Here is a 15,678-nt window from a genome sequence, read left to right on the forward strand (position 1 = left end):
GCCCTTTGCGTACCTATGTGAGAGTGGATTCTCGGCCCTCACTAGCATGAAAACTAAATACAGTGTGGCAAAGAAGGGGGTCGAGTGATAAATGGCAGATATGTGAGGGCAGAACTAATAAACGGGCTCTGCCCGATCACTAAAATGGCCACCCCGATCAGAACTACAGATCACAAAAAAATACAATTCCCAGAAGCAAGGGGAACCCTCAGAAGGTGGAGCCGACCCACAGATAAAAGGTCAAGAAAAACCAGGAAGAGAGAGAGAGGGCGGGAAGGATCTATGAACCATAGAGAAAGAGACAATCTACATTGGCTGGATATACCGTGTACGAGCTGGACTGTTTTGGACTTACCTGTTGGCGTTTAGACCTGGACCTACCGAGAACCAGATTTGTGTACCGAACCCTGCTATCCTTGACCTTACCTGCGGCCCGGGTGGACCAGGACAGCGAAACAAACACACAGGTACTGTCATGTTCGAAAGAACTTTCATTCTGGGCTGACTTTGGTGACAGTTTCCCACTTAATTTGTGACAAACGCTCCTAACTTTGAAGAGGTTTGCCACAACAGGCACAGACTCTGTGTGGAAGATGATTCCCACGAGCCGGGTTATGACAAAAACTCACAGTCATTCTTATGTTTAATAAATGTATTGTGTAGCGTGTGTGTGGCAGGCTTACAATGATGGCAAAAAACAACATTTGAGAGTGCGCTGACTCTGGTGCTAGAGGGGGTACGCAGCTGGAGGTTGAATGTTTGAAGCGATACGGGACTATAAAAAGTTTGGGAACCACTGGTCTAGACAAACAACCAGGGATTAGATGAGGTAAGACAACACCTCAGAGACACCCACCTTTACTCTACTGTCGTTCCCCAAGCACTTCACGTGTTGCTCTAGTTCTGCTCTAGCCGGTCTCTGAGCAAAGACAGATGACGAAGCTCTACTTTTTTTACAGTTTACGCACTCAAGCCCAAATCTGGATGTCCTCTAGTCTACAAAGCTATGGTCAAACTTTAGTCATTACCATGGCGACCTGATATCTTGTTGAACATGCAGTATGATTAATGCTCTTTTCCTCCTAGACCATTGTGTTCTTTCTCTCCCGTATAAATCTTTCACCTTGTTCTCACAGAGTAATTAATGTGAACCCTGGAAGGAGGGATATTTATCATGGCACTCCATCACTTCCTGACACGCTCCTCCGAACCGTGACTGAGCCCAGTCCTGCAGGCCCAGGCCGTGGCCACGGTCCGCCAAGCCAAACACACCGACCGACCCAGAGAGGTTCTGATAATGCGGTCATCATAATTAGGGCACCTCGCTCTGGACCGGGCTGATGGCCAAATCTCTCTCTCTCTCTCTGAATTGATTTGGTGGACGTGTGAATGAATCTGGCTGAGGCAGCAGGGGCGGATAGAGGGAGAGATGGATGGAGGGAGAGATAGAGGGAGGAGGTCATACTATACCTGTATGGTACAGTCTAGTCCGTTTTACACAGATTTACAATGATAGATGTCTCTACAGGAAGGCATAGCCTCAGTCAGAAGGTGAACTCCCTGTTAGGGCTTGAAAGTTCTCTGTCAGGGTGGATACACTTAAGCCAGATCTCTCTGACTTCACTTCACACTGACTGACATTTCCATATAAAGACATTACTATTGAGAGAGAGAGAGAGAGAGAGAGAGAGAGAGAGAGAGAGAGAGAGAGAGAGAGAGAGAGAGAGAGAGAGAGAGAGAGAGAGAGAGAGAGAGAGAGAGAGAGAGAGAGAGAGAGAGAGAGAGAGAGATATGTTGCTTATAACAACGGCAAATGCAGTTTAATTTTGGGCCAAGTCATCGAGTTTGACTTCAACACACCCGATCTGAACACTATGGTCGAGTTTCTAAGTACCGAAATGAGTCTGGGTCATGTTTGAGTTACGACACAATTAATGTCTATAATAGGGGAACTCTGTACTCTGTCAGATGGTCTGTTAATGTGTATAAAGTGTAATGTAGTGTTTGTTTTGGACATCTCCTTGGCATGCCCATTCATTTGCTGTAATATTATACATAGAGTATATTACAGTTCAATTATCACAGAGTTGCAGAAACCTGGATGAAACCTAAACATGTGTAAAACTGGGAACCTTCAAGAAAGTTTTTCTCTGTATGTAACTATTCATAATGTCGTTCTAAATTCCAGGTAAATACCAGCTAACCTAAAAGAACACGTATTAATCTAATATCTAGCCTACACAAACATCAGTATGAATCTGTCTATAGCAGCTATTCAGGATTGGGTTATTGTGCTTTGGAAGCCAATGAGTAACGTTTCTTCTGGCATCATGCATCACTCTGTCGTCCTACGATAACATGTCTCAACACAACCTGGGTTATAATGCAGTCACGTCATTTATAAGGGGATTACCAATCAAAGGCAACCTGATTCTGATGTATTGAATTATTTATCAAGCATTTGATAAATAAAAGTCCCTATTTTCTATGTGAAAACAGCAAATAAAAATCATCCACAAAGGTTTTGGAATGTAAGTGTTCATTTCAAGATCATTCATTCAACACCTTGAGGAGCCTTTCTGAGGGGCGAGCTCAGCTCTTGTGTGTGTGTGTGTGTGTGTGTGTGTGTGTGTGTGTGTGTGTGTGTGTGTGTGCGTATATGTGCATACATGCGTGTGTGCCTGCCTTTGCGCATATATGTTTGTTAAGTTGAGAAACAGATCAACCAACAGACCTCTCTCGTTCCTGCTCCAGCAGGTTGGTGAACTCGTCACTCTTCCTCATGAAGTCTCCATGGTTCCTCTTCTCGTCATCCAGCTTGTACAGGGCGCGCTTGTGGGACTGCTCAGTTAGCAGCAGCTGCTCCAGCATGCGACGGTGGGTCTCCCTCTGCTTCTCCACCAGCTTGTCCAGCTAAGAGAGACCAGAGCGTTTACTGACCACTCCAAATACACTTCCTGTCACCTCTATGTGAGGTGATATCGGATGTATAAATGTATTTCAAAACGTGATTGTCCAGTCATGAGACAAAAACCCAAAGTTGATCTTTGAACCTACAAAGTAGCTACTTCATATACATTTTAGCAGACTCTTATCTAGAGTGACTTACAGGAGCAATTAGGGTTAAGGGCCTTGCTCACGGGCACATCAACAGATTTTTCACCTAGTTGGCTTGGGGATTCGAACCAGCGACCTTTCTGTTACTGGCCCAACGCTCTTAACTGCTAGGCTACCTGCCACCCATATACTGTAGCTGAAGTTTCAACCCTTCCAAGTCGTCTTATCTGGGTGCTACACTTCACTGACCCCAGACTTTACTGAGCTGCTGTATTGAATGTTGAGACTGTGCTACCTCAGCCATGGGCCTCTCGTAGATGTCTTCCTGGAAGGTCTCAGCCTTGCTCTGGACGGTGTCTCTCTGCAAGGCCTGAAGGACCTTCTGTGGGGTGACGAACCCATACTGGGCCTCCAAGAGGGCCAAGTCAATCTTCTCAGCCTTCAATACCGTGATCACCTCGTCTCTGGCCTGTGGTAGGGGAGAGAGAGAGGGAGAGAGAGAGAAGAGGACACAGTTCTATGAGCATGATAGCTAGACTACCCATGGTTTAGTATTACCAAGAAGAAAGACTACCCATGGTTTAGTATGACCAAAAGCTAGGTTACCCATGGTTTAGTATTACAAAGCAGCCTGTCCTATAGCTAGACTACCCATGGTTCAGTATTACAAAGAAGCCTGTCCTATAGCTAGACTACCCATGGTTCAGTATTACCAAGAAGCCTGTCCTATGGCTAGACTACCCATGGTTTAGTATGACTGTACCAAGAAGCCTGTCCTATAGCTAGACTACCCATGGTTCAGTATTACCAAGAAGCCTGTCCTATAGCTAGACTACCCATGGTTCAGTATTACCAAGAAGCCTGTCCTATAGCTAGACTACCCATGGTTCAGTATTACCAAGAAGCCTGTCCTATAGCTAGACTACCCATGGTTCAGTATTACCAAGAAGCCTGTCCTATAGCTAGACTACCCATGGTTCAGTATTACCAAGAAGCCTGTCCTATAGCTAGACTACCCATGGTTCAGTATTACCAAGAAGCCTGTCCTATAGCTAGACTACCCATGGTTCAGTATTACAAAGAAGCCTGTCCTATAGCTAGACTACCCATGGTTCAGTATTACCAAGAAGCCTGTCCTATAGCTAGACTACCCATGGTTCAGTATTACCAAGAAGCCTGTCCTATAGCTGGACTCCCATGGTTTAGTATTACCAAGAAGCCTGTCCTATAGCTAGACTACCCATGGTTCAGTATTACCAAGAAGCCTGTCCTAAAGCTAGACTACCCATGGTTCAGTATTACCAAGAAGCCTGTCCTATAGCTAGACTACCCATGGTTCAGTATTACCAAGAAGCCTGTCCTATAGCTAGACTACCCATGGTTCAGTATTACCAAGAAGCCTGTCCTATAGCTAGACTACCCATGGTTCAGTATTACCAAGAAGCCTGTCCTATAGCTAGACTACCCATGGTTTACTTTATCAAGAAGCCTGTCCTATAGCTAGACTACCCATGGTTCAGTATTACCAAGAAGCCTGTCCTATAGCTGGACACCCATGGTTCAGTATTACCAAGAAGCCTGTCCTATAGCTAGACTACCCATGGTTCAGTATTACCAAGAAGCCTGTCCTATAGCTAGACTACCCATGGTTCAGTATTACCAAGAAGCCTGTCCTATAGCTAGACTACCCATGGTTCAGTATTACCAAGAAGCCTGTCCTATAGCTAGACTACCCATGGTTTACTTTATCAAGAAGCCAAGTATTCTGCCTCTCCTCACCAGATAACCCAGAACCAGCCAAACCCTTGCCCAGTCTCCTAGTCTCTCCTCACCAAACAACCCAGAACCATCCAAACCCTGGCCAGTCCCACAGTCTCTCCTCACCTGCAGTTCTCCTTCTAGCATGGAGAGCAGGAACAGAAGGTCGTCTCGGGAGAGGTCCCTGGCCTTCCCGCCTGCTGCCTTCTCCCTCCGACTGTTACTGCTGGCACTGCCACTCCCACTGCTGCCGCTGCCCTCCTTTTCCTTCCTCTGGACAGTGCCTGTGTTTGTGCCTGTGTCATCGGGGGGCTCCCTGTGCCTGGCCCGTCCTGCACCCCTGCCCTGGGGCTCCTCACGTTCTGTGGCCCGCCGCTGCGATCGTGCCTGGTGCTGAGCCAGCTTGGCATTTGCTGTGTCCTCTAGGCTGTTGCTACGGGAACGCATGGTTTTTTACCTGCAGGGGGAACAGGAAGGAACATAGTGGGAGGAGATTGATAGGTGGGTTGGGGTGGGGTTGGGTGTAGCCGTGGGGTAAAGGGTTGGTGGGTTGAGGCGGGTGAGAGCTGTGTGAGGGGAGTGATCTGTTTTATTCAGCCCCGAAGCTCAGTCGTCCAGGCTCTGTATCATTGTATAAGATGGTGGTTTGGTTAAATCACTGACTCATGACAATGATGAAGCCATGAATGGCCCGATAGTCTTAAGCTCCATTCACTGTGTCATTTATCATTTTCTGCGTTATATAGTACCGGGAAAGGTAAACGTACACCTTGATGAAAAAGTGATTGTAAATACAAATCCTGAATAAACATAGGCCAATCTCTGTTCTGTGTGTTTGATCTGAGGATGAAAAGAAAAACGCCTTGAATCATTCATTACATCACCAGTTGTATTAGTGGCCTGGCCTGGCTGACAGTTTATGAGTAAGAGGGATAGCTGTTTGACTGCATATGTACACATGCAAGGCACGGAATGATTCGGGGATGATGTCATCGCCGCAAGCAGCAGTCTGCTTGAACAGATCTAAACTCAGAGATCTGGGCTCCAGGCGAGAGCAGAGAGCAGCCATATCCGTTAGTGAGTGTTTGCTTACACCATCACAATGCACTAGTCCCAGGAGGATAGCGTGTAATTCCGTAAACCTTCATCAGGGTTCTGTTGATGAGTAAACTGTGCCACAGTAGACACTAAAGCAATCAGGCCCTGTTTTGTCCTAATGGATTGCAGCTATTACTCACAGTTAGTCTTGCAACATTTGAGCTGTTCAAACAGACAAAGGGCACAGCTGGGATCCAGGTCGACAAGGAGCTGGTTACGCAACACCTCTAAAGAGTTCAACCCGGGTCACTGTCTTTGGCTGTCCCCATAGGAGAACCCTTTGAAGAACCCTTTTTGGTTCCAGGTAGAACGCTTTTGGGTTTCATGAAGAACCATTTACACAGAGAGTTCTACATGGAACCCAAAAGGGTTCTACCTGGAACCAAAAAGGGTTCTCCTATGGGGACAGCCGAAGAACCCTTTTTTCTAAGTGTGTACTGCCAAAGTGCCAAACCTGACGATTGCAGAGTGCTCAGTGAGTGTATAATAATATCTAACAATCTCTTTGATTGACTGTCCTGACAGCTCAGATATGCCCCAGTGTTCTCTGCTGTGCTGTGTGTGTTTGTGTGAGACTGAAATAGAGCTGGCTGGAGTGGAGCATCTGGCATGTCTCCATATCAACTCTGGCTGTTGTACGCTCACTTCCCTGACAAAGCTGTGTGTTTTGAGAGTAAACATTGCCGAGGGCCAACGCTACTGGTCAGTGTTGGGTTTGACAGTCACACAGGCTGTCCTGTTCCATGACTGTAATGGTTGGAAGTAGGAGTGCTGGGAAACCTATACTGTGAGAGAACTATACTTCTGTTTAGACCTCTCACTGGGAACATCTAGGGTTCCAATCCTAGGCTGGATCACTCCCTTTGGCACATCTATACTGGCTTTGTACACTACTTTCAGAGAAACATTGGTAACACTTTATTTTTAGAGCCTACTTTCCTTTGGAAGCTCTCACCCATTTCACTCCCTCCAGATCATGTCATAGTCCAACAATAAAGTAAACAAAAACTAACAAGAATGTGCAAAGAGAGACTTTTGCTGGAAAGTACCAGTTATTCAAGCAAGCCAAATGAAAGCAAGGTTTGAGATGATGATGTTTTTGGAATTATCTCTGAACTTCTCAGAAGAGCACAAAACAAAAACACCAGTTATGTAACTGCTGATGTAGTCTATGTATGAACTATGAGCATGGTTTTTAATGTTGATGTGTAGTCTATGTATGAACTATGAGCATGGTTTTTACTGTTGCTGATGTAGTCTATGTATGGACTATGAGCATGGTTTTTAATGTTGATGTGTACGCTATGTATGAACTATGAACATGGTTTTAAATGTTGCTGATGTAGTCTATGTATGAACTATGAGCATGGTTTTTAATGTTGCTGTGTACGCTAGGTACGAAACCACAAACATAGTTTGTCGATGAGCACATTCTGTTTTGCTGCCTGTCAGCTTGGCCAAGGTGTGAAGTGGAATCTGCCAGAACACAATTAGTTAGTCACCATATGAGGTAAGAGACCTTGCATGGCCTCTTCTACTGCTAATGATGATGAGGTGCACTACAGTGGTATTATTTTACCAGAACATTCCCTCCTCCATAGTGTTCTGAACAGCAAACAACATCTTCACGTCAAGTATAATCCTGGGGAGAGTTCATAACGATACAATCTGTAACCTGGAAATGACCACTGAACAGATTCCCAATCCCCAGAATGTACCTTTAAAGTCAACTCACCTACAACTTTATAAGGAAGGTGATTGTTATGAAATACTGATACACTACACTAAACCCAATGGGCAAAACTGGTTGAATCAATGTTGGTTCCACGTCATTTCAACCAAAAATGTCTATGCAATGACGTTGAATCAACGTGGAAAACTGATTGGATTTGCAAAAAGTTATCAACGTCAGGGTATTTCGTATTTTTTTTACCCACCTTTCAACCTAAATCCAATGATATGGTGAAATGTTTTACTTAATTCACATTAGATGACAACTCAACCCAATGTAAATCAAATCTAGATGTTGAACTAAAAAAGCACAATGCCATGACAGTCTTCTCCCCCTCCATGTAGTAAACTGACCAGACTAGTTTGACATTCATACTCTGTGACACTATGAATGAAAGAGTTTGTAACGTGTGTGAATCTGCCCAGAGAGATTACATTTAATCATGATTTGTTTTCCTACTAATCTGGCCAGCTGAACATCACACAGGGTGAGTCCCAAATGGCCCCTTACTAACAACATAGTGCACTACCTTTGACCAGAGCCCAATAGGCCCGGTCAAAAGTAGTGCAATGCAAAGGGAATAGGTTACCATTTGGGAAGCAAACACAGTCATTGTGTCAAACCGGCTCAGGCCCTTTCACATCTCATTGTCTCAGTCTTCTACAGGTCCACAATAGGAGCAGGATCACAGCCAAAAGGTGATGTAATGATAAACAGCACTTCATACTGTTTGCAGAGGATTAGCTATTGCTTTTGGCAGAGAGGACATTACCATATGCACGCAACATGGACTCATGCTTGTGCATGTCTATAGGCCTATACTTTACTGCATTTTAAGTAATATCAGTACACACACACACACACACATCTCTCTTTCTCACACACACGGTACTAACTAGTACAGGTAGGTACTGTAGATACTACCTCTATAGCCAGTACACAAAGCTTGCCTGAAAGACCTGTAACATATCTGTAACATAACAGTCATCATTCCTCAACACAAACTTTGTCTAAAATAGAGTAGAAAATCGTTTGACAAGTATCATGACATCCTGATGTGATTATTACCAGAGTAATGACCTAGGAAAGAGTGCTGTGAGTTGGGTGGATGTGAGGGATCTGAGGTTGGGTTTATAAGGCTGCACTGTGCCCTCGGCTTGATGAGGTCACAGACCTGGCAGAACTAGACTCAGCCTCTATCTTACTAAATGGAAACAAAGTTTGTCAAAGGCGCCTGACCTTTACATTGATGCCATGCCTGCCTCTCACTCTCTCTCTCTGACGTGCTCAAAGTAATAGTTGTTCTCTCTCTCTCTCTCTCTCTCTCTCTCTCTCTCTCTCTCTCTCTCTCTCTCTCTCTCTCAGGACAGGAGCTGCTGCTTGTAATTCAGACTGTAGTCTGCTCTTACATACAGATGAAGTCGGAAGTTTACATAAACTTAGGTTGGAGTCTCATTTTTCAACCACTCCACAAATTTCTTGTGAACAAACTATAGTTTTGGCAAGTCGGTTAGGACAGCTACTTTGTGCATGACACAAGACATTTTTCCAACAATTGTTTACAGACAGATTATTTCACTTATAATTCACTGTTTCATAATTCCAGTGGGTCAGAAGTTTACATACACTAAGTTGACTGTGCCTTTAAACAGCTAAGAAAATTCCAGAAAATGATGTCATGGCTTTAGAAGCTTCTGATAGGCTAATTTACATCATTTGAGTCAATTGGTGGTGTACCTGTGGATGTATTTCAAGGCCTACCTTCAAACTCAGTGCCTCTTTGCTTGACATCATGGGAAAATGAAAAGAAATAAGCCAAGACATCAGTTTTTTTTTTTTTACCACCACAAGTCTGGTTCATCCTTGGGGGCACTTTCCAAACGCCTGAAGGTACCACGTTCATCTGTACAAACAATAGTACGTAAGTATGGGACCACGCAGCTGTCATACCGCTCAGGAAGGAGACAAGTTCTGTCTCCTAGAGATGAACGTGCTTTGGTGCGAAAAGTGCAAATCAATCCCAGAACAACAGCAAAGGACCTTGTGAAGATGCTGGATGAAACAGGTACAAAAGTATCTATATCCACAGTAAAACGAGTCCTATATCAACATAACCTGAAAGGCCGCTCAGCAAGGAAGAAGCCACTGCTCCAAAACCGCCATAAAAAAGCCAGGCTATGGTTTGCAACTGCACATGGGGACAAAGATCGTACTTTTTGGAGAAATGTCCTCTGGTCTGATGAAACAAAAATAGAACTGTTTGGTCATAATGACCATTGTTATGTTTGGAGGAAAAAGGGGGAGGCTTGCTAGCCGAAGAACACCATCCCAACCGTGAAGCACGGGAGTGGCAGCATCATGTTGTGGGGGTGCTTTGCTGCAGGAGGGACTGGTGCACTTCACAAAATAGATGGCATCATGAGGAGGAAAATTATGTGGAAATATTGAAGCAACATCTCAAGACATCAGTCAGGAAGTTAAAGCTTGGTCGCAAATGGGTCTTCCAAATGGACAATGACCCCAAGCATACTTCCAAAGTTGTGGCAAAATGGCTTAAGGACAACAAAGTCAAGGCATTGGAGTGGCCATCACAAAGACCTGACCTCAATCCTATAGAACATTTGTGGGTAGAACTGAAAAAGCGTGTGGAAACAAGGAGGCCTACAAACCTGACTCAGTTACACCAGCTCTGTCAAGAGGAATGGGCCAAAATTCACCCAACTTATTGTGGGACGCTTGTGGAAGGCTACCCGAAACGTTTGACCCAAGTGAACCAATATAAGGGCAATGCTACCAAATACTAATTGAGTGTATGTAAACTTCTGACCGACTGGGAATGTGATGAAAGAAATAAAAGCTGAAATAAATCATTCTTTCTACTATTATTCTGACATTTCACATTCTTAAAATAAAGTGGTGATCCTAACTGACCTAAGACAGGGAATTTTTACTAGGATTAAATGTCAGGAATTGTGAAAAACTGAGTTTAAATATATTTGGCTAAGGTGTATGTAAACTTCCGACTTCAACTGTACATATCACTTGGTAACGATTAAATCTTGACGATTATACGCGACACACATAGCAGTCCTGGCGGCAGACAAAACCCATCCTCCCATGAAACCTCTCTGCTCTCCAGACCCTGACCGTGGGACCTGTCCCACATGGACCCACACCACCTGAAACACTTGTTTGAGTAACGCAGACTGATATTGTATTTCAAGCCCACTCTTCACATTCCATAGACCGCAATGTATTTACCATTAACTTATTTATTACCAGAAGTCAGTCCATGGTCTTTAAAAGGAGTATTTTCTGTCCCGGTTTACAGATAGGGTTATGGTGATGACTTCAATTTACGTGCGTGGGGAGGAGGGTTGGAGGGATGGGGGAATGAAGGAGTGGGGAGGCTGTTAAACAGAGAGGTCAAAAGGTGAGGATGCAGGTGTGCTTTTAACACACTCCTCTTTTTCCCTTGCACACACATACAAACACACACACACATAGTATGCACACACACGTATGCAATGCACATACCCAGGTGCACACACAGACAAATAGACACTTTCCTCTTAGATCACTGAGATTTCCTCTTGATCTGTATTTATCTATTTCATAATAATGATTTGTTTTTTTGGATCAGACATTATGTATTTTATCACAATTTCCACAAAACTCTCATTACCGCAACAGATTTCAAAGTCCAAAAAAGATATAAACAAAGGGCTGTTTGAGAATAAGAACCTCATCCTGAAGGCATATAAGTGAAAAACATTTACTGAACTAAGGACTACTCCTCTAGATGATGCATCGTGGGGGAATAAAACTTTATTGAAAAACTGATTGGAGATTTTACAGGAATTTGAAAAAGTGTTACGGTAATGAGACATGTTCACAAAACGCTGTGTTTGTACGTAATAAATATTATAGTTTTATGTACACTTCAGCTAGTATACAGTACCTTTGTTCATAAATCATAATCTACAGCAACATATTTTGTGTTTTATTGAAATAAATTACATTGTAGCTATTGGCTAGACTCTAATCCCTTTGTTTAGATATCTGGAGCTATAGGTTACCCTCTAATCCCTCTGTTTAGGTATCCATTGCTATAGGTTACCCTCTAATGCCTCTGTTTAGATATTTGGAGCTATTGGTTACCCTCTAATCCCTCTGTTTAGATATCTAGCTATAGGCTACCCTCTCATCTCTCTGTTTATATATCTGGTGCTATAGGTTACCCTCTAATCCCTCTGTTTAGATATCTGGAGCTATAGGTTACCTTCTAATCCCTCTTTTTATATATCTGGTGCTATAGATTACCCTCTAATCCCTCTGTTTAGATATCTGGAGCTATAGGTTACCTTCTAATCCCTCTTTTTATATATCTGGTGCTATAGGCTACCCTCTAATCCCTCTGTTTAGATATGCATTGCTATAGGTTACCCTCTAATCCTCCTGTTTAGATATCTGGTCATATAGGCTAGTCTCTAATCCCTCTGTTTAGATATGCATTGCTATAGGTTACCCTCTAATCCCTCTGTTTAGATATCTAGCTATAGGCTACCCTCTAATCCCTCTGTTTAGATATCTGGTCATATAGGCTAGTCTCTAATCCCTCTGTTTAGATATCTGGTCACATAGGCTAGTCTCTAATCCCTCTGTTTAGATATCTGGTCACATAGGCTAGTCTCTAATCCCTCTGTTTAGATATCTGGTCATATAGGCTAGTCTCTAATCCCTCTGTTTAGATATCTGGTCATATAGGCTAGTCTCTAATCCCTCTGTTTAGATATCTGGTCATATAGGCTAGTCTCTAATCCCTCTGTTTAGATATCTGGTCACATAGGCTAGTCTCTGATCCCTCTGTTTAGATATCTGGTCACATAGGCTAGTCTCTAATCCCTCTGTTTAGATATCTGGTCATATAGGCTAGTCTCTAATCCCTCTGTTTAGATATCTGGTCATATAGGCTAGTCTCTAATCCCTCTGTTTAGATATCTGGTCATATAGGCTAGTCTCTAATCCCTCTGTTTAGATATCTGGTCATATAGGCTAGTCTCTAATCCCTCTGTTTAGATATCTGGTCATATAGGCTAGTCTCTAATCCCTCTGTTTAGATATCTGGTCATATAGGCTAGTGTCTAATCCCTCTCTTTAGATATCTGGTCATATAGGCTAGTCTCTAATCCCTCTGTTTAGATATCTGGTCATATAGCACGTAGCACGCGCTCCAGCAGGTATATCTCTCTGGTCACCCCTAAAGCCAACTCCTCCTTTGGTCGTCTCTCCTTCCAGTTCTCTGCTGCCAATGACTGGAACGAACTACAAAAATCTCTGAAACTGGAAACACTTAACTCCCTCACTAGCTTTAAGCACCAGCTGTCAGAGCAGCTCACAGATCACTGCACCTGTACATAGCCCATCTATAATTTAGCCCAAACTACTACCTCTTCCCCTACTGTATTTATTTATTTTATTTATTTTGCTCCTTTGCACCATATTATTTATATTTTAACTTTGAACTTTTTTCAAACTACAAATCTACCATTCCAGTGATTTTCTTGCTATACTTTATTTACTTTGCCACCATGGCTTTTTTTGCCTTTACCTCCCTTATCTCACATCATTTGCTCACATTGTATATAGTCTTTTTTTTCTTTTTTCTACTGCATCATTGATTGTATGTTGTTTTACTCCATGTGTAACTCTGTGTTTTTGTATGTTGTCGAACTGCTTTGCTTTATCTTGGCCAGGTCGCAATTGTAAATGAGAACTTGTTCTCAACTTGCCTACCTGGTTAAATAAAGGTGAAATAAATAAATAAATAAATAAAAATATAGGCTAGTCTCTAATCCCTCTGTTTAGATAACACACCACAGTCAACTCATCCTGAAATCTCTAAAACACAGTTGTCTAACTCATTCCACAGAGGACCGGGTGTCTGTGTGTTTTCGTTCCTCCCTTGTACTTGATTGATGAATGAAGGTTACTATTTAGTAAGGAACTCCCCTCACCTGGTTGTCTAGGTCTTAATTGAAAGGGAAAACCAAAAACCTGCAGACACTAGGCCCTCCATGGAATGAGTTTGACAGCCCTGATCTAGGGGTGTCAGCTGATGGACACTATGATACATCCAACACACAGAGTTACATCACTTTTATCACGCCATTTCAGCACTTGCATTTGTACGCTTTAATTGCACATTCCAATGTTCCATTTCCATAGTGTAGGCTATAGCATTTCTCTCAGGAGACATGAACATGAACTAGAGGTCACAGAATAGGACAGACAGTATGGTATGCTACAACACAATGTACTCTAAGTCTAGGAAAGAGAGAGCACTAGAAAGTCACTGCGATGTAAAACCAGATCAGATTACTCTTCTCCTCTCCCTTTCTTTCAGTCTCAGAGCATTGTGTAAGAAGCATGAATACAGGCAGGGGTGGATAAATGATCATTCACGTCAGTTGTTCAACTATGTAATCGTAGATGACATTTTGTGCAATGATTTACGAGAGCTATCTCTTATTTGGTACTGGATGTTTCCCTCCAGTCTAAATGCCAGAGGTAACAGATTCCCGTCCTCAGTTTGTAAAGACTGTTAGTATTCTCTGCTTCACATTGTATTGTTGTTTATCACAATGAGACAATGGGAGATTCATCCCTGCCTATCCTCTCTGACTTGACCTATGCACTGACACAGAGAAACACAGACACAGACACCGGTGTGTGTATGTTGTGTTCTCGTAGTGTGATACAGTACAGTTAGCAGCCGATGTGTAACGTAGCGATACAGTACAGTTAGCAGCCAACACATAACCTAGTGATACAGTACAGTTAGCAGCCGATGTGTAACGTAGCAATACAGTAAAGTTAGCAGCCGAGGATTAACCTAGTAATACAGTAAAGTTAGCAGCTGAGGAGTAACCTAGTGATACAGTACAGTTAGCAGCTGAGGAGTAACCTAGTGATACAGTACAGTTAGCAGCCGAGGAGTAACCTAGTGATACAGTACAGTTAGCAGCCGACGACGTAACCTAGTGATACAGTACAGTTAGCAGCCGAGGAGTAACCTAGTGATACAGTACAGTTAGCAGCCGAGGAGTAACCTAGTGATACAGTACAGTTAGCAGCCGAGGAGTAACCTAGTGATACAGTACAGTTAGCAGCCGAGGAGTAACCTAGTGATACAGTACAGTTAGCAGCCGAGGCACGTAACCTAGTGATACAGTACAGTTAGCAGCCGAGGAGTAACCTAGTGATACAGTACAGTTAGCAGCCGAGGACGTAACCTAGTGATACAGTACAGTTAGCAGCCGACGACGTAACCTAGTGATACAGTACAGTTAGCAGCCGAGGAGTAACCTAGTGATACAGTAAAGTTAGCAGCCGAGGAGTAACCTAGTGATACAGTTAAGTTAGCAGCCGAGGAGTAGCCTAGTGATACAGTACAGTTAGCAGCCGACACGTAACCTAGTGATACAGTACAGTTAGCAGCCGACACGTAACCTAGTGATACAGTACAGTTAGCAGCCAAGGAGTAACCTAGTGATACAGTACAGTTAGCAGCCGAGGCGTAACCTAGTGATACAGTACAGTTAGCAGCCGAGGAGTAACCTAGTGATACAGTACAGTTAGCAGCCGAGGAGTAACCTAGTGATACAGTACAGTTAGCAGCCGAGGAGTAACCTAGTGATACAGTACAGTTAGCAGCCGAGGAGTAACCTAGTGATACAGTACAGTTAGCAGCCGAGGAGTAACCTAGTGATACAGTAAAGTTAGCAGCCGAGGAGTAACCTAGTGATACAGTACAGTTAGCAGCCGAGGAGTAACCTAGTGATACAGTACAGTTAGCAGCCGAGGAGTAACCTAGTGATACAGTACAGTTAGCAGCCGAGGAGTAACCTAGTGATACAGTACAGTTAGCAGCCTGAGGAGTAACCTAGTGATACAGTACAGTTAGCAGCCTGAGGAGTAACCTAGTGATACAGTACAGTTAGCAGCCGAGGCACGTAACCTAGTGATACAGT

The 15,678-nt window shown here is 43.4% G+C and overlaps 1 protein-coding gene across 1 annotated transcript in view; it reads right to left on the minus strand.

Annotated features, from left to right (window-relative positions):
• The window catches only part of LOC106575645 (filamin A-interacting protein 1-like), an 81,800-nt gene that overhangs the window by 40,418 nt on the left and 25,704 nt on the right, over positions 1-15,678 (minus strand). The window contains exons 2-4 of the mRNA XM_014152260.3: positions 4,942-5,272; positions 3,353-3,526; positions 2,735-2,913 (exon numbers count right to left, since the gene is read on the minus strand). Coding sequence (XP_014007735.2) covers positions 2,735-2,913; positions 3,353-3,526; positions 4,942-5,262 — 674 coding nt within the window. The 5' untranslated portion in view covers positions 5,263-5,272. The remainder of the gene's footprint in view (positions 1-2,734; positions 2,914-3,352; positions 3,527-4,941; positions 5,273-15,678) is intronic.

Source organism: Salmo salar, chromosome 17, assembly GCF_965601325.2.
Source record: "Salmo salar chromosome 17, fSalSal1, whole genome shotgun sequence".
In the NCBI taxonomy this organism is placed as follows: domain Eukaryota; kingdom Metazoa; phylum Chordata; class Actinopteri; order Salmoniformes; family Salmonidae; genus Salmo; species Salmo salar.